Source organism: Scophthalmus maximus, chromosome 20, assembly GCF_022379125.1.
Source record: "Scophthalmus maximus strain ysfricsl-2021 chromosome 20, ASM2237912v1, whole genome shotgun sequence".
NCBI classification, from domain to species: domain Eukaryota; kingdom Metazoa; phylum Chordata; class Actinopteri; order Pleuronectiformes; family Scophthalmidae; genus Scophthalmus; species Scophthalmus maximus.
In genome coordinates, this window is record NC_061534.1 from 11,869,325 (window position 1) to 11,888,027 (window position 18,703).

Here is an 18,703-nt window from a genome sequence, read left to right on the forward strand (position 1 = left end):
TAAAATTACTGATGCAGCTTTGAATCTTTTCTATATTCACCCCACAGTGCCACCTGGTGTCTTGGGTCCCCAATAATATATTTTTTTTGATAGTTGTACATATTAAAGAATTGTTCATATTTTTCTCTTTAACGTCACCTTTAACTGATTTATGAAGTTCTACACAGCAGAGGATGACAATGTACAAAAACAACAGGTACCCTTCTTGAATAAATCTTAAATACTACTACTACTTCTACTACTGATAAAAAATAATAATAATAATATTTATAATAAACCTTCACTGCCCTTATGAGGGAAGAAAGATAATAAGTTCATATTTTCAATAGTACACTTTGTTTGACATTTTTAAAGATTAATTTGCTGGGTTTTAAAACATTTTTTTTTAAGGTTATGATATATGAGCGCAGTCAATTATAGTAGGGTTATGCACTTTTAACACATAAATCAAACCTCTTAATAAGCAATTTCCATAATAACTATAAGGATAATAATAAAAACAATAATAATAAGTTATATTTATATTTATTTATATATTTACAAAGCGCCTTTCAAGGGAGCCAAGGATGCTTTAAATTTCACACACACACACACACACACACACACACACACACACACACACACACACACACACACACACACACACACACACACACACACACACACACAAACACACACAGACACACACACACACACACAGATTGTTTCAGAAAATTTTCTTGGTACACGATCACGAGCAGGACCTTGTTGCCTCACATAAACATAAACCAACCGATATCTCAGCTGGCACTGCTCTGTGTCCTACCTGCGGCTGCCCTTTGACCATATGGGGCTCATCCTGTTTGGTTAAGGTCAGCCTTGGACAAGGGATGTGATACGCTATGAGCCAGAGATACTCTCTAATATCCTGCTTGGGTGTGTGTGTGTGTGTGTGTGGGGGGGGGGGGGGGGTTCCTCTGGACAATAACCAGAGGAAACCTTCAACCTTTTCAAGGCGAAATGTTACTTATACCTGTGAACGCTCACGGACGAGCACATGGACTCCTTATCTGTCCTCATCTATTCTTTTCCTCCAGCAATCTGTATGTCAATATGGTCATGAAAGGGATCAGTCAAGTTTGAGAATTTCACTCAGGCACACGCATGGGCGCTTTACTGTGTTTTTAAGGACTGCTTAATTCACACTGTTGACCTTTCCAGGGGGCTCTGTGTGCAGCAATAAGCTGTGCCGATAAATGATGGGGACAATGCAAAACAAGTTCACATATGCCGCATTGTCAAATATTTGAAACTGAGTACACGACAGGTGTTGGCTGCAGCAAAAATATTCATCATCGTCATTCATGGCATCTTGTTTGACCTGATACATGCTGCGTCATTTCCTTGGCTCCGAAAACAATGTGATGCCTGACTGGAAAATTGCATTTTATTCACAATAGCACAAAACTGGAGGCAATTTGCAGATTTCCTCTCACCATTTGGACTAAACAATGATTGGTTAAGACATGGACAGTACGATTACAGTACAGCACAATGTGAGGTCACTTGAGTCAGCGTCAGTCGGGTCTTAAGACTACAAGTGTGAACGTGGATTCAGAAATAAGTGAGCTCACCAGACCAACATGGTCCGCTCCTCACCTGGGCTCCAGGCTCAGCTGCTACAAGGCCTCAAGCAAGTCTGCATCCACAACACACCTGTGGGTAGTGGCGTTGCATTTTGGGTAATGTAGGTGCCAATCGTTGGGTTTGACAAGGAAGAATGTGTTGGATGAAATGATATCCATCGTGAGTCTGAGTAGCTTTATCTAAAACATGTTGGCACCCTTACTTTACTCAATATTTCTTCCTTTTTATGGACTCCACTACATTTCACCATTAAAAATCAAGCTCGCATATTTCACGTTTGTACATTTAAAATTAGTCAATGTTAAAACAAAATAACCAGTTCGTTATAATGAACTCCGCTTCAACATTATAATACTTCTCAAATGTCAGTGCTTCAAAAATAAGAATGAGTTTACTGTACTGTGAAAGGGACCCTGTTGCATTATCAATATTTTTCAAGCAGGAATATTTGGAACTAAAATATATTCACATTATAAACGCTTCATTTTTGGATCAATTATAAATAATCCAAGTCATTTCTTCTTCCACATTGCTGGGATGGTCGAAACGGAAGCAATTACCGACGGGACCCGTCCATCAGCGTGAGATGACGTTGACGAGCTCTGGACCAACAAAGAAAGAAAAAAAAAGGAAAAAAAGGGCCCAATAATTACAGGCTATAGATAATAATTTGTCCTCGTCATTTTTTTTCCTCACACCCATTGTACTTAAAAAAAAAAGAAAAAAAAAAGGCGCTGACGTGCAGCTGTGTGTGGGGGGGGGCACTTTAACTTTCACCGTTGGTCGCATCTGTCCTTGAAGGCATCGGGACTCGAACGCTCTCTGCGCACCACAGCGAGTTGATATTACACAGTTGTTCACATCAGGTTTTCATCCCGTTTGGCTCTAATATCATGGGCGGAGTGTGCTTGTGCTGCTCGTGGACTTGCAGACCGGTGTGGCCACTTTTCATTATTCTGGCCACTTTGCCCTGCGTGCTGCACTGCTCGGAGAGTCCGGCCGCTGCGGGGGCTGCGAAGGTGTACCCGCGGGGCAACCACTGGGCTGTAGGTAAGAGGAAGCCTCTTCCAGATATTTCACATGATATGATTGTGACACGTGTTGATTTCATCGATTGCAACTAGAAGCGTGCACCACGATGGGCGTTGATATTACAATCAAATTAGTCTATACCGTGCATCAAAAGCAGATATCATTTAGACTGTCAGTCTTTGAAGTAAATAGCAGTTCACTAATCACAATAATAGTTTGACTGCGACAACAACAATAATGACAATAATGATAATAATAATAATAACCTTCCTATAATCTTCTCATGGTGTGTGTCAGCTCTCACAACCCCCATTATTGTAATGGACATGTAGCTCTTTTTTTCTTCTTTTTTAAATCGTCTTATCTTGATGGACTCGTCAATGACAGTAAAAAGAAAATATTGAATTTAATCAAGCAAACATACTCTCTTTAGAAGAGAAATCTGTTTCACCGGAAACATATATTGAGCCCACTGCATTAGATAGTTTTCCAACCATCCAGCCTAAATATGCAGTGACATTTAGACTATTAATACTATCACTATTACAGTGTGAAGACGGATACATTACGCTAACTCACACATGTGACTGACCACACACACAGATCAGGTCACCGTCATGCCCTCTCTCTATCCAACTTCTGCAGGTCATTTGATGGGCAAGAAGAGCGTCGAGAGCCTGCCTGAGCAGCGGGAGGCAAACCCTGACGGTGACTACCTCGCGACCTCGGAAGGAGCTGGGGTCACGGAGCTGGACCGATACCAGCCTCTGATGGAGGCTCTGCTGCAGCAAAAGAACCAGAACCAGATGAAGCCAAAAGCTGCAGACGGGCTGCTCCGGCTGCTCAGCAGCTGGAGAGAAGAGGACAGGGACAAGTACCTCAGAGAGGTCAGTCTTTGGATTTGACCTCCTCATTTATGCGTCTATTGGAGTTGTTTTGTTTAGTTTAGCTTTTTAGAAATAAGATGCCATGGTTATGTACGTTTCTCTTATTCATCACTGCATTGCAGATGTCGCACCTGCGTCTTCTGGCTTTGAAACTGCGAGGCGATGACTCCACCTGAAGGCCTGACGGATTCTGTTTGAAAAGCGATCATCGGTATATAATTAACACGTGCCCTGCAATCACATATCTACACTGGAAAGTTTCCCTGCTGTAAGAAGAGGGCGGAAACCCACTGGGAAATTATTTTATCTGTAATTTTAAATGTCTCACTGCAGACATGCAGACTGGCTCGAAAACTTTATGTTGCATAAGCCCCAAAAAAAGAAAAAAGCCTGAATAAATTGAACCTTGTGATAACTGCATTGTGGATGTCTCATCGTGCTTTGCACACCATTCTGTTAATGGTCTTTTATTGATCAGACATTACACAGGCACCACTATGAGACACTCTCGTGTTCACTCCTCCAGTGCAGGGACAGGTTTGTACCACCAGATGGCGCAACATTAACGTTTTAAGAGCATCTGTAGATTCTCTGTTACCAATAAGGTAAAGTATGAAGGGTTTAAAATGATCATAATTACAAATTAAAACAGATCACAAGGAGAAGTTTATGGTCAACTCAATTCACTTCGATGCTGCTTTTTCTCATTAGAAGGGAGAAACACACGTGGGACAGTAGGATGGATGATGATGGGGCCTGTAATTAGCCCTCAGGGGTTACAGACAATGGAACATGCTAATTGAAACAATTTGGCTGCACACATCATTCTCTTAAAGCCAAAGGACAGTTTTTCCTCCTCTGTTCTCTTCCCCTGGTTTTTCACGGTTGATTGGGGCACAATGGACGAACAAGCTACTTTCACCCCATCGTTACGAGTCTAATCCCGGGAGCGAATGGGATAAGGTTTTACGGGAGCTAATGACGACGAAATAAGTGGGTTGACAAACTCGTTTCTCTGAAACATAGAGGGCAAGTCTGGGGGTCCAAGGAGAAACTCCTTCATAACACGCCCTCCGTGTTAATTAATGCTGCTTTAAATAAGATATCAAATGCCACGTAGGTATGCAACTTAATAACATAAAGATCTAGATATTTGGGGATTTACAGCCGGCAGGGTGGATCTACTTGAGCCTGTAACCAGTCAGGAAAATGGGAACTAATATATATATATATATATATATATATATATATATATATATATATATATATATATATATATATATATATATATATATATCTCACTGGAGGGATTTAGACAGCAGCTGCAAATTCTCCTTATTATGACACAACAGAATAGTTTAAAAAAAAAACAGCCAGAAAGCTCCACAATGTTCACTTCATCACTGACTTTGCATTTGATGTAAAATTTGTTTTCTTGCTCTGATTGGAAAATAGTTTTTCCCCAGCCTGACAGTTGTCCACCACTGAGGGACGCTATAATCAGAATTGTCCATATTGCTGTCTGCTTAGGTTCCATCCACTATTTATTTGCATCACGACAAATGATGCTCTATATTTTAACATAAATGTGAGATTGGTGCTTTACTTCTGATAGTTAATGCTATACTCTCCTACATATTTCATTGTGCATCATAGTCTTTCAGGACTTTACGACAAATGTCTCAAATATAAGAGAAAACTTTGATTAGTCATCATTTTCTTTGTTGATTTTACATAGAGAGTTTATTGTATAAAGAAAGTGGTTCACATCGAATAAACCTGTCAGGTAAAAAAACAACAACAACAACAAGCCAGCAGGAGACAATGAGGAGTGCTCCATTTACAACAACAGAATAAATACTTACACATGGGTAGATACGGGATGTGTATTTGTTATATTGATGACATAACACAGGGTAGGAATGAGACTGGTCTGAATGAACAATCAAAACTTTACAGTAAAAAGCAGAGAAGATGAAGGAGAAGAAAAGCAACAGAAAACTCTGTCTAATCAGCAGTTCCATATTTTTTACAGTCCTTTCACAGTTTGTGTCAAACCTCTCAAGAGGGTCATGTTCAACTGACAAGGATGTCTTGAAACCCTAGATGTTAACTGCACGTCTTACTTTTTAAAACTCCCAAAACCAAGTGCAACCCCGTCACCAGGAGGACGAAGTCCGTGTTTGTGAAAAGAAGCAGCAGGTGTTCATGTCTGACCTCCACTCGGCATCACCACGTTTTCCCAATAGACTGAATGTGTTCCTTAGCCTTCATCCTCAGTGAGGCAATACTGGAGTTTCTCGGATCAGCAGAGCACTGGTATGCCGGGGGCGGGGGGCACATAGAGCCGATGTGGGGCAGGTGAGGGCCGTGTCCCAGGGCCGGGCAGTTGAGGAAGGAGGCCGGCAAGGAAGAGGGCATGGAAGGGGGAGGAGAAGGGGTGTACGTGGCCGGGAGGCCCTGCGAGCCGCTGAGGAATCCCGGGAGGGACTGCAGGGAGGTGGAGGTGGTGATGGGCGTGGAGAGCCAGGGGTCCAGCTGCAGACCGGAGCCCAGGGAGCCGGTGGGGGAGCGGCTCAGGGAGAGCAGCGAGGCGGAGGTGTCCTGGAGGTTGATGGAGCTCACCTCCAGCTTCTCCTGCCGGCGCCACTTGGCCCGTCGGTTTTGGAACCACACCTGAGGAGAAAAGGGAGGATCTTTATTTTCAATTCACTTCTAACAACTTCATGTGTTGTTAGTCCCCTTTATCTATAGCTCACACACAATAGATAAAGAGAGACAGACAAAAACAAACATTTAAAGCGGGAAACCATCACTGGCTGTAAGTTTAAAGAGTTATGGATTTTTATTTGTATTATTTAAAATGTAAAAATGTGTTATCATACGTTTTTAAACATTTAGAAGTCTGGAGGAAGAGAGTTTGAGATGTTTGAGTGAAGATTAAGACTTTTAAACTATAAGCACTGTGCTTCAAATTGAAATGATCGACAATGATGCACACAGATGTGTATTCATATTTTCAGAATGTGACTGATCTTCCAATCTTCCAATTTCTTTGAGTGACGATGCTGCGGATAAAAAGTCACACTTTCTTCATAACTGAACTGAACCAGACGTTTTGTAAATAAAATAAAAATCATTTTCGGTGTTAAAAAGTCAAAGAAATTAAAAATGAAATAGCAATTTCTGTTCCCTCTGCACCAATTCTTCCAAAACAACTTGAGCGACTGGGAATTGCAAAAGTAATCAATAAACAATGGGCTATAAAAAAAAAGAAAATGATATGAGTATATAATAAGCTTTTATATTCATGATCCCGCTGTGAGAGTAAACGTCTGATACATCACATTCATGCGAGCTCATTACATTCAAATGTCATTTCTTTAACTCAAAAACCAATGAAACTAACTTTTTTTTTTTTTTAAATATCTGTTGTTTTTATTGAAAATATTATTTTGGTATATGGTTAGGCAAAAAGAAGAAACATATTTCATGCAGAGGTCTTATTGCCCGGGACGAACCTGCACCCGGACCTCCGGCAGGTTGACCTTCATCGCCAGCTCCTCGCGGCTGTACACGTCCGGATAGTGGGACTTCTCGAAAGCCCTCTCCAGCTCGTGGAGCTGGAAGGTGGTGAACGTGGTCCGGTTCCGCCGGTGCTTCTTCTTGGGGTTCTCGTCGTCGGACAGTTTGCCGTCGTCCCCGTCCGGCGAGTCCGGACACACCGCGGCTTCGGCGGCGCCGCTGGCGCAACACACACCTGCGGGGACGAGGGCGCGTGAGCACACGTGGATTATAAAGTGTGGATTCTTTATTGTTGTTGTCAAGTCTATTTCTTAATTTTCGTCAACACAAGTAGTCCTGTTGAAAAAAACTTTCAAACACTTTGATACGACACATCTGTCATATATAAGCGAAAAAAAGAACGGACTCTACTCACTGTCAAAACTGTCCGAGTAGTGACTCTTCTTCCCCGGAGTCACAATTCCATTCCCGTTGCGCTCAGCATCCTGGACCAGAACTTTTTCCGCCAGGCTGCAGGAGGCCGACTTGTGGAAGATCGTGTCCTCTTTAAATCCCAGTATGGCCTCGATGCTGTGGACCGTGGACGGGTGGTTCCCCGCGCACTGGAGCGCGCGTGCGCTGGGAGACAGGCGCTCATCCATCACCACGACCTGGGAGGCTGATCCGAGGAGCCACATTGGTCGGCGGGGTGCGGCAGATGGACAACAAGTACCACGCTCTCTCTCTCTCTCTCTCTCTCTCTCTCTCCAACGTCCTCTCTCCAGACGCGTCGCTGCTCTCGTGCTCAAAGTTGTAGATTTCAGTTTATAGCCCGAGGGGTGTTGGGAAAACTTGCGCACGAGATGCGCACCAGTAAAGCCGTCTTGCGCAGTGGTTGTGGGGCATCTTCAGAGGGGGCTTTTAAAGTGGCGCCCGGGTGCACGACCCCCTGCTCATGTGGCACCCCCGCTGCACGTCAGAGAGAGGACGTCCCGTCGGATTTGGCCCCTCTGGATTTAGGGGTGACTGTGCGCCCGCGCAGGCACCAGCCTCCCCTAGCTCCTCCCAATCTCAAGGGCACCAGTCAGTCGATGCTGGCTCTAAACCGTCTTACATAAATCTTAAAACCATCTTTCCACTCCTCCAGATGTCATGTCATGTCAGTCTGTAAAAGAAAAAAAAAAAAAGAGAGGAAGATTAGGCAAACAGATTAAGGTACAACAAAATCCTAATTACAAGATTTCTGGTCAGGACATGGATTGCAAGATGACAGCTTAATATTTAATCAAAGCGTCAAGATATTGTCGCCAAAATGAATAGACATTTCATTTATTCCAAGAAGTGTTTGTTTTATTGCCCTCCAGGGCAAATATTGCACCTCTTCACACAAATTGAATACGAGTAATATAAATTCTTTCATTTTGTCATTAATTCAATTAAATAGTGTGCTAATGATTCCTAAACCGGTCTATTAACTCTGTTAACCAGTTCTTACAGGTGTTGAGTCAAATAGGGTTACAAAGCCCAAACAATAACTATAACCACTTAACAGCAAACAAAGATTGACAGCAGTATGGTAATCCCTCTTAAGGGGATTACATTATTTCACTCAAAAGGGTTAAAACCCTTAAAACTATTTAGGTTTTCCTAATCACAGAAGGTGACCTTATCCTTTGTTTGTCCGAGGGAGGAGGGTTGTTTGTGTGTGTTTTAATTAACACCAGGAAGTTTTAAAGGCAATTCATCCCAAACTTTATTTATACAGCCACAACTCTGAACTACTCAGCTCTCTTGTAATCTTGTGTTTCGTGTGCACAAAAATGTGCAGATTTCTTAGGAACGAATTAAAAAAGCATGAGTGGAAAAATAATCCAACTCAAAATAAGTTTGAAATTCATCTGGTTTCCAGATGTATGTCTGAAACCAGATGAAAACGTGTCTTTTTCTCCCCAGTAGGATTCCCCTGACCCTCAAACCTGTGTGAAGATCTGTCACACATCGATAACATGTCATTCATTCTTTTATGTGTATGTGGGCCTTGTATAGTTTTATAGATTGCTGTGAGTATTTCATGTTTGTTAAGGCAGACCTGGTACTGACACATTGCACCTGTTGCTGTCCATTAGTCGCGGTTCTGAACTGTTTTGTCAACCGATGCACGTAGAGCGCTGCTTACTGTCCTCGGTGCTGAAACTTTCCAAGCGACTTGCAACCTGTTTTTTGTTGTTGTTAGTGACTTCATCAGAAGGGCCCCCTCCACAGTGCTCTGCCCCCGGTGTGCCGCGAGTCCAGCTTCACCAATGTTCTTTTTTCAAACTCATCTATTAACACGTTGTTTCTTGTTTGTTTAATCCATAGACCAAAGTGCAAAACAACAATCTTTGAGTCTTTTGCAGGGTTATATGTCTTGTCTCATGCATTTATGCAGAACGGCCTTCAGTATTCAGGGGGGTGTTGAACAAATATTTAGGATCCTGCATGGTGCAGATTTGCTCCCACACAAGAGCATTAGCGGTGTTGCGCGATAAGGCCTCGGGGCTTATCGCCACCTCTAAAGAGCTGGGTGCTGAGGTCACAGCTCTGTTCAGACCACTTGGTCATACAGGACCAGCAGGAGCTCTTGCAGGAAAAAATGCTGCTGGCATGTTGTCTAAAATATCATCAGTAGCCAGCGACAGAGAGAAACTGATTGCATTCAGTCAAATACCACAGAACACTTTTGTGATACCGCTACTTAACTAGTGTATTTCCATTACCTGCAAGGTTTTCCCATTGCATTTCAGAGGGGATTATCATACGTCTAAAATTAGTACATAATATATAATATAATGTGTCACGCATCAATAAAATGTCTTTAATTTTAAATATACTTCAGTATATAAGTTCATAAAGTGGGTCTATTGCTCCTTACATTTTCATGTACCTGTAAAAATAATCTGGTATTTTAATATTTCGAATGAACAGACCCTTTGCATTGCTAACAAATGGACTCAATTGAGTGTGATCTTTTTAGTTTGCCTCGAACTCCTGACCTCCGGCATGGAAGAGGGACGCGCAAGAAAGTCTCGGAAAGTGTCGGGGAGGGAGGTTTACACACACTGCACAGCCCTCGACTGACTGGCCACCTTTACACTTACATTACTAGGCTCCTTCTCGGACATTTCAACCGTCAGCCCAACATAGCCATCAGCTGCTCTTCCATGACTTTGGTACTTCAACTGTCAATCATTTCAACCGTTTGAGCTCGCTAACTGGCTGACTAACTTTTTTGAGCAGCGCCTGGTTAGAAATCATTTGTCAGTGCTAAACCTCCAGCTTCATATTTTCATAGATTTGAGTGTGGAACTGTTAGTGTGCGAACGTCTTGAGGTTCCCGCAGATGGGGAACGATTGTTGAGTGGATGAGACTGTCTACAAAGCTCCACAAAGCACTCTCTCTTTTAAGAAGGGCCTAAAACCTTTCTTTTTAAACAAGAATTCCACTAAATTTTTGTACTTTTTCTTTCTACCGATGTTTTTTGTCTTTTTAAACCTATTTTTTTTTATACTTCTTTTATCTTGTTTCTAGCCGCTAGCACTTTGAGATTGCTTTTAGCAATGAAAAGTGCTCTATAAATGAAATGTATTATTATTATTATGATGTGTAATTTGCCTAGCTGGTAGCTTAGCTTCCTATTTAAAGAAGAAGAATGAGATATGTGGCATTGGAAGACGTCTGTCCTCTCATATCCCCATCTGGAGAGTGAGAGACAGAGAGAGAGACAGAGAGAGAGAGAGGGCACAGGCTGACAACCTTGGCTACGCTGATCCTATTAGATGGTAATCTCCAGACTTTACAAATCCACAGCCATTTAGACTTGGGTTCTTGTGAAACTCTGAATGTTGAGGATTCCTTCCTGTCTCCCCCCTTCGTTCTGCCTAATCTTCCCTAATAAGTGTTTGGATAATGCCCAATTAAATTAAGACCAATTTCTTAATTCACTGCATAAGCCTTTGATTCAGGTAGATGGTATTAATCGTAGCTGGTCAAAAGAACACATTTTTAATTTTGTTTTAACAGCAGGATTTCTATATGGTCGACCATTTTCAATTTAGGATTTTACAATGGGAAATCCAGATATAAATCCTCGTGCAGTGACGTAACAGTTAATAAGCTCTAGCAAAAACCAAATTCAAGATCATTAATAGTTTAAATAATTGACCTACACATAAAGACATCACAATTAAGCTAAACTGATTTTCTGGCTTGAATTTGTAAAGGTAGTCTGCAAGGTAGTTTAAGTTGTACGAAGAGTTGGTCACCTTGTGTGTGCATGTAAAAAAGGCATTCACATATCTGAATGTGTGAATTTGTAAAACAAAAAACTCGACGTCAAACAAAGTTTTGTGTGCACAGATTTGATTTGCACGTGTAAAAAGAAGATATATAGTAACGTAGTTAACATTTTTGCAGCAAGTTTCACAAAGTCTGCGAGACAGTCACAAATTTCTTTCGACATGTGACACCGATATTACACGCTGCGAGGTGCCGGCATGAATTATGACCCAGTATTAACGCCTGAGCTGACTAGCCAATACACCTCTTCACCTCCCTCCCACCCATTGCCAGTGAAAAGTGGTATCTGTCAGGAATGCGACGGACAGGCCATTTACAATCAGCACACATTTACAATTAGCTAGCCAGTTAGCAGGCGGTGGCTAGCCTGGTCTCAGCACTGGGCCGAATGTTGCCAGGCTTCCTGCCTCCCACCGGAAAAAAAAGCATGAAACAATTCAAAAAATATAACAATATATCAAAATGCTGAATAGAAAGTTTAATAGCTGAAAGCTTAAGTTAAGTCTTGAGCTGAAAATATGCTGAAGTAGTTGAATTTCTATTATTTCTATTTCTATTATTTCTAGAAGTCTGAATTGAGTTTTAATCAAAGCATGTAGGGGTGCACACAAAAAAACAGAGGAATAATAAGAATATATTAATGGTGAAAAAATACGTTGAAAAATTAAAGTGTCATTTACAGTGTATAAATAGGTTGAGAGATATAGTGGCATTATGTTTGCGCAGCAATGCAAACCAATGGAGGAAGAGGCTTTTCAAGCTTCACGACACGGACACATTTCATGTGTTCAATATACATCTTTATTTGAACAATAAAATGTTCTTTTCTCAGGTTTAAGTACCTCCATATATTTCATCAGTGTTTATGTACATTGATTAATTTGCATGGTATAAATCACTCAATATTTTTTAAATGATGATTTGTGCAAATCTGCAAATGTCTCTGCAAATGTTTCAGGCTTACTGAACTGCTTAACTGTGTATGTGGAGAAAGATACAGTAGATGAACATGTCAAGACTAAAAAGATCTAAAATTCAGAATTAATTCAAACACCACATACAAAAAAAACAAACAATCTAGAATAACCGACAACCCAAAGGACAGTTGAAACACACAGAAAGGATTGGTATTTAACTTGGATAAGGTTTTTTTTGAAAGCAAGTCTTGGTATATTGTTATTAATGTAAAAGAAAAGCAGTTTTAGAGAATAAACTGTCTTATTTTACAGCAAACAGAGAAAAAAGAACACAAATAATCAGCATTTTTTCCCTGTATCATTTTTTGTACTGTGACCATACAAAAGAGATGTGAAAAGAAATCCTTTGCAGGGACGTTCAGGGAAAATCACATTATTTGCATGTTATTAAACTAAGAATACAGGGGAGAGGCGGGGCACCTGGAACATGATTGTAAACTATCCATTCAGTTACAGGCTAACAGGGAAACTGTTACAGTGTATCAGTTTCCCAGATGCAGACTGGTAACAGTAAGAATATACCACCCCGATGGGACTGGGCGCATTTCTTTGTATTTCAGGAAGATGATTTGCCTTTTTAGTGCTTTAGTAAATGTGAATTTTCGTAGGCATTTTACACTGTTTTCTGAATCCCAGACTTCCGTACACAGCTTGGTCTGTAGATTCCAGGAGAATGGTGAAATTGAGTTTTCCTCATTATTTAAACGCAGGCCGCTCACATGACGGAGCACTTCTCCTCGGCCTTGCTCTTCAGCTCGGTGACGGTGGCGGAGGCCTTCTCCTTCAGCTGGTCCATGTCCATGTTCTGCAAGTTTTGAATCTGGCCCATGAGGGAGTCCTTGCCCTCCTCCTCCGTGGCGTCCTCGTCCACCATCTTGAGCAGCTCCTCGGGCACGTCCACGTCGTCCCCGGCCATCTCAAGCATGTTGTCGTCCTGCTCGCTCTGCAGATGACAACATCAGCCGGAAAACACGGTCAGAACCCAGAAACACATATGACATGTCAGTGGAGGGTATTACAACATAAATCTGATTACTGATATTAGCGACCAAGGTAATATCAGCTTTTATACCTGTATGCACGACCACAATTCGTGCACCTGCAGAGCAAATTATTATTCTACAGAGGAACTTTGTACATTTGAAATTTCACAAATGCCATAGGAAATAGATTTTTTTCTTAGTCAGTTCTATTTCAGTTTTCTCAGTCAGATTTTGAAAATACGTCATGTCTCTCTTTTTACTTAAACATTTTAAAAGTTAAAACAATGCTGCCAACTGTCACTTCACTCATCTAAAGTCTTTAAGATGCTACCCAAGATGAGGTTTTGTGGTTTTCCTTGGTTATAAAAAAGACTACATATTTATAGCACTGAATTAATATGTGCAGAGGTAAACAACCTAAAGACTGACTTAAAGGATTGTTACAGGATTAACTTTCCGCCTGGCTCCCTGGTCTCCAAAACATTCGTAGTTCCGCTGCCACACTCAGATCTAATAAACACTGCATATGTCAGTCGGGTTCACCAGGACGCATCCCAAAACTAAACTGTACATAAACCTAAAAAAAAGAACAGCAAAAAAAGATGATCCATTAATTCCATTATTTCCCTCTAATGTTACACATTCATAACTTAACAAAGTCTTAATTCAGGTATGAAGTGAAGTCTCCTTTGACCCTACAATCTCCACACTTTTGTGCTCTAGCATCATGGAAATGCTCAATTTAAAACCTTTTCCAACAAACTAAATCTAATCACTTAGTATCTGGAAGAGTCATGCAATAGCCACGGTACTGTGACTACTTTAAACTTCAATCTGTGGGATTATCTCGGACCTGCCTTAGCCTTTCCTCTCTGAATCCCAACGATGGTCTAAAGATATCCACTATGGTGTCGCGCGGGACTCTAATTCCAGTGGACGAACAGCACCAACTTCCTGTTTCTGCTCATACTGTCTACTTGTGCTATGAAATATATGTACATATACATACAGTAAATCACATTTGTATGTGTGTGTCCAACCCCACAACGATTAAAAGAAAAGAATAAACAGAACAGGATGCCTTTAGGTGCCTTATTGTTATGGTGTGGGAAATACGTTTAAATGCATATTTCAGCTCAAATAAAGACACTCTGGCTTTTGTAGGTTGGTGTTTTTCAAATTGCCATTCAATGCAAACATCGTTTAAGGAAAGATAATTACATTTATACTGTATGCATAGCCTCCTGGCGTTGTCTTCATCATAAATGTGTTGTTTCAATTTAAAAGACAAAGAGTAAAAGGAAATGAGTCCATTGTTTAAAACAGAAAATGGAAGAATAGAGTGTCTGTTGCAGGAGGCTGTTGGAAATGCCTCCAGCAGCCAAGGTCATCCCTGCATTCATATGAATAAAAACTGCGGCATTAGAAAACCTGTACAAGGGATTTTGCCACAAAGAAACACAAAGATATTTACAAGTAATGCTGGATCAGCAGATTAATTTATAGCATTCTGAGACCCTGTACTATTTATCCTTCAAAGGCATAAAGGAAATCCCAACATACCTTTTTTGCTCCTTCCATTAGCGCTTATTTTTTTCTTTACGAGTCCTTCTTTTCAATCATGCAACTGCTCAGTTTACATCCACCAGAGGTAGAGTGTTGTTTTTTCCCTGAAGCCAGTTCACACTGCCTGTCGCTCCCTAATGAGCCTGGGACACCTGCTCAGCAGCATTTGGCCTGGTAAGACTCAAGGTGCAATATGGCACACATAGGCTCACGTCTCCAGGACGCCGTTGAATGCATTTGTCACTAATCTACTGGCATGGCCTCCACCTCCTGTCTTCCAGGCCGCAGCTGCCAAGTGCTCCCGTTAGATAAAGGCAACCTCAGCTCACCATGAAGCAGCTATTTGTTGCACACACTTACCTCAGTCATGACATCCTGCCAGTCACTGGAGAATAAAGCCATATAATAAGACCTGACTAATATTTTTTACTAGTCATATAGCCTACTGAGAAAAGGACAATATAACCTAAATGAAAAATAATACAAATTGCTCCACAAACTGCAAAATTAGTCTCAAGTTAAAGCAACAAGAAATGTTTTGCTCTTATACCCCGACTAGTGTTTATTATCTTATTTGTGAATAATTAACTCCTCTGGGCACACATGAGCGGAGGCTGGTGTATAAACATTGAATGGAATAGTATAAGTAGTAAAAAAAATTGATTATACATTATAAAAAAACATGTCCTTATATCTGTTATTAATAAGGTCAGTTAATATCATTTTATAAAGTGCTTATACAAGTTAAATACTCTAAGGGGTCATGGTTATGTGTTAACTTGAAAATGTTTGACTTAGAGTCAACCACTACGCCTTTGTGTTCCTAGCAAGGATAATTTATTGATGTATGATACGAAATGAAGTTTTAAAATATGAATTAAAGTAAAACTGTAGGGATATAAATCCTCAGCTGTTTACCTTTGGCAGTCTGTATTTTTCTCTGAGGCAAACCCTGAGTGTTGCCCTCTCTGCCTTCTTGTGTAAGAAATCTGCATCTCTCTCCATCCTGAAATAGACATAAAAAAACAAATATTATTACCAAAGTCAGTTTTTCTGTTGGTTATGTCCACTGTCAGTCAAAGTAAACAATATAGTCTCAGTTAATATCTTTTCTGGAGAGCACAATCGGTCAGAGAGGTACATTTTTTGTCTTCAGTGTATCAGTGGTTCAAGAACAGCATAATAATGTTTTTTTTTATTGGGATTTCATCAAACAAAATACCTTCCCCGTGTCTTATTCGATTTTACTATCAATGTCTCTCCAGTCAGTTTAAAAATAAACATCAGCTCGATCGGACAAATTATTGTGTTTCTCATTACAATATCAAGCTCATGACCAAATCTAACTTTTGTTAATTTCACCGGGATATCATTCCAGTAGCTATATATTCTAGCTTTAACCAATTTTGCCTTTTTGTTAAAAGACAATATTTTTTGTCACCATATTGTATATCAGTGCATTGGCATAAGAGTGGACCCATCAACAATTTTACAGCCAAAACTGTATTTTGTGCGTACATGCTGTTGTAGTCTAATGCGTGTCTTGTTATGGTTGAATTCAGATGAATCTTAAAAAATGAACATGAACAGAGATATAAGAGGCCCTTGGTCAATTTGAATATTGTATTTTGATTAACTGTATTCATTTATAGCTGCTGTGTTTGTATCATTTTGTGTTTTGTACAATTTCTAGTTATTTTATATAGTTAATCAACGTCATTGTTGAGCCCTCAGTGATTTCTCAAGCCAACATAGATATTTGACATGGTTTGATGCAACCGTCATTACAATAGTTAATAACACTTGATATATTGACTTTAAACTGTATTTTACAGGGTGAGTTTGAAGTTTGGCAAAAAAAAAGTATTCCCCAAACATGCAGTACAAATATGTCACTGATGCTACCTGTGTAATAAAGTGTGTTTAATTTATGGTCCACCACTGTTTAATCCCCAGAATATATAGAATGCACACTGAGACTCTGGTCTAGTATTATGTTCAACAAGTCATCAATAAATCATCAAAGGCCTTTTGTTAATGTAAATGTGATTATCACCGTATTCCTGTATTTTACGACAGTATTCACGTACTTTCCCTCAACCAATTAAACATAGGATTATTAGGCCAGTCTGTGTCAAGCAGATTTGAAATCAAGCCAAGATGGCACAACCTGACCTGTAGTAAAACACAATGGACTGAGGTTTCAATCAAACCATCCACAATCTACACATTTGTTAAAATGCTCTTTATCGCCAGAAAGATTATAAAGATACTGATACAAAGTCTTCTTATTTTCAATCAAAGGTGTGTTTGCATCGGGAGTTATCGTTGTGGATGTGAATACATTGTTAGAAATTCAACAATTGTGGAGAATGTTGTCATTTTAAAATAATAAATGAATTCCCCAAACATGAGAGTGGAGAGGTTGGGGTTAATCCTTTTGTGCAACACGGACAGACTGGATTGGATGCTTTAAAACCTAATGTTTTACTAAAGTGTCAATTTAGATTTGTCAAATTTATACAATCACACAATTTGCAGTATTTTTTCAAAATGGAATTTCAAGATTGATTAATCCCATTGATCACATTGTGCACGTTTTTCTGTGGAGATATTTGATTTATTGAAAAGAACCGGAACATTATTTGAGATGGACTGACCATAGCATTAGAGGACAGCAACATGGAGGTTGACAAAACAAGATACCCGTAGAGTTATTAAAGCCTATCAAAATAAAATAAAATAGATATTGTAAAAACTCTCCTTATCCATGTAATTTATTTAGGGTTTCAGTCCAAATGCTGTAGCAGTTACAGCACTGAAGTCCATGTTTTCAACTGCACATTGAATTGTGTTTAAAGTCCCTCAAAATGTTACCCATAGCTGTTTTTGATGCAGAAACAGATGCCAGATTATGGGAGATTATTGATCCAGGTCCGGCATGACCTCTAGCCTCAATGGATTATTATGGAGAAAATTCAGTGCGTCTCTCAAAACCACATTGTGCGCACATAAAAAGTATAAATTCAGTGGCATTTACATTCAGTCAGGTCTGGATGTGAATCATATGGTTAGGTGTGGTTGCAAAACAGGGAAAATCAAACAGTGATGAAGTGGATAGCAGCTCGTCAAGGTCAGATAGTAGGTTCAGCAGCCGTACTGTTTTCCATGGACCAATTGCATGAATTCATAATAAAGTACCGTCCTTGTTGCTACTTACTTCTCCTCCACCACCTGTTTTTGGTACTCTTCATACTCCTCGCGTGTCATCCCTGCCGCCTTGGCTGGATCTGAGGGGGCGGCCTCCTCTTCTTTGTCACCTCCACCACCAAGACCGATTCCTGACAGGGGGTTCCCAATCATGCTCTTGATCAAGAAAGCCATCTTGAGTTTCTGGGACCGTTTACTCTGCTTTCTGGATTAAAATAACGTCGCTCCCCTAATGGTGCCCTCCGCTTTGGCTTCCTATAGCTGTCAAATCCAGTGGGTAGCTCTCTAGCTAACCTGCTGCTTGCCTATGGAACCAAGGACACACTGATGACAGGCAACACACACACACACACACGCGCGTTTTGCCTCGGACATAATCTGGATTTAATCCTCCCTGCTCCACTATACTAAGAGGCAGATGGCCTGTTTTCTCTCTATTTTTAAATCATGCAGACCTTTGTGGACGTTTTTGTGTTTACTATTTTTGACACTTGTGCATTCTTTTTCTGACCCAGGTGCAGAATTCATCATCAGAATTTGGTGAGATGGTGTGTGTGTGTGTGTGTGTGTCCACGCATGGTG

The 18,703-nt window shown here is 40.4% G+C and overlaps 3 protein-coding genes across 3 annotated transcripts; 1 reads left to right on the forward strand and 2 right to left on the reverse strand.

Moving 5' to 3' along the window:
- Positions 1–2,437: 2,437 nt before the first annotated feature.
- On the forward strand, positions 2,438–3,963 carry LOC118285015 (gastrin-releasing peptide). The gene is made up of 3 exons (XM_035608291.2): positions 2,438–2,676; positions 3,304–3,545; positions 3,668–3,963. The coding sequence occupies exons 1-3, from the start codon at positions 2,520–2,522 to the stop codon at positions 3,719–3,721; spliced, it is 453 nt and encodes a 150-aa protein (XP_035464184.1). The 5' UTR covers positions 2,438–2,519; the 3' UTR covers positions 3,722–3,963.
- A 1,336-nt stretch (positions 3,964–5,299) lies between these two features.
- On the reverse strand, positions 5,300–7,935 carry rx3 (retinal homeobox gene 3). Its single transcript, XM_035608252.2, has 3 exons — positions 7,486–7,935; positions 7,067–7,305; positions 5,300–6,221 (listed from the first exon to the last, which is right to left on the reverse strand). Exons 1-3 carry the CDS (start codon positions 7,745–7,747, stop codon positions 5,775–5,777), a joined length of 948 nt encoding a protein of 315 aa, XP_035464145.1. The 5' UTR covers positions 7,748–7,935; the 3' UTR covers positions 5,300–5,774.
- A 4,233-nt stretch (positions 7,936–12,168) lies between these two features.
- On the reverse strand, positions 12,169–18,447 carry cplx4a (complexin 4a). The gene is made up of 3 exons (XM_035609303.2): positions 18,132–18,447; positions 15,830–15,917; positions 12,169–13,305 (listed from the first exon to the last, which is right to left on the reverse strand). Exons 1-3 carry the CDS (start codon positions 18,293–18,295, stop codon positions 13,078–13,080), a joined length of 480 nt encoding a protein of 159 aa, XP_035465196.1. The 5' UTR covers positions 18,296–18,447; the 3' UTR covers positions 12,169–13,077.
- Between the last annotated feature and the right edge of the window lie 256 nt (positions 18,448–18,703).

Bases quoted from the DNA above. Each gene is read 5' to 3' on its own strand.
- LOC118285015 (XM_035608291.2), top strand. From the start codon at position 2,520: ATGGGCGGAGTGTGCTTGTGCTGCTCGTGGACTTGCAGACCGGTGTGG. The intron at 2,677-3,303 runs GTAAGAGGAAGC...CAACTTCTGCAG, and splicing joins GGGCAACCACTGGGCTGTAG to GTCATTTGATGGGCAAGAAG. The intron at 3,546-3,667 runs GTCAGTCTTTGG...ACTGCATTGCAG, and splicing joins GGGACAAGTACCTCAGAGAG to ATGTCGCACCTGCGTCTTCT.
- rx3 (XM_035608252.2), bottom strand. From the start codon at position 7,747: ATGTGGCTCCTCGGATCAGCCTCCCAGGTCGTGGTGATGGATGAGCGC. The intron at 7,306-7,485 runs GTGAGTAGAGTC...TCGTCCCCGCAG, and splicing joins CTACTCGGACAGTTTTGACA to GTGTGTGTTGCGCCAGCGGC. The intron at 6,222-7,066 runs GTTCGTCCCGGG...TTTTCTCCTCAG, and splicing joins TGCCGGAGGTCCGGGTGCAG to GTGTGGTTCCAAAACCGACG.
- cplx4a (XM_035609303.2), bottom strand. From the start codon at position 18,295: ATGGCTTTCTTGATCAAGAGCATGATTGGGAACCCCCTGTCAGGAATC. The intron at 15,918-18,131 runs GTAAGTAGCAAC...TGTCTATTTCAG, and splicing joins AAACAGGTGGTGGAGGAGAA to GATGGAGAGAGATGCAGATT. The intron at 13,306-15,829 runs GTAAACAGCTGA...TGTCATCTGCAG, and splicing joins AAAAATACAGACTGCCAAAG to AGCGAGCAGGACGACAACAT.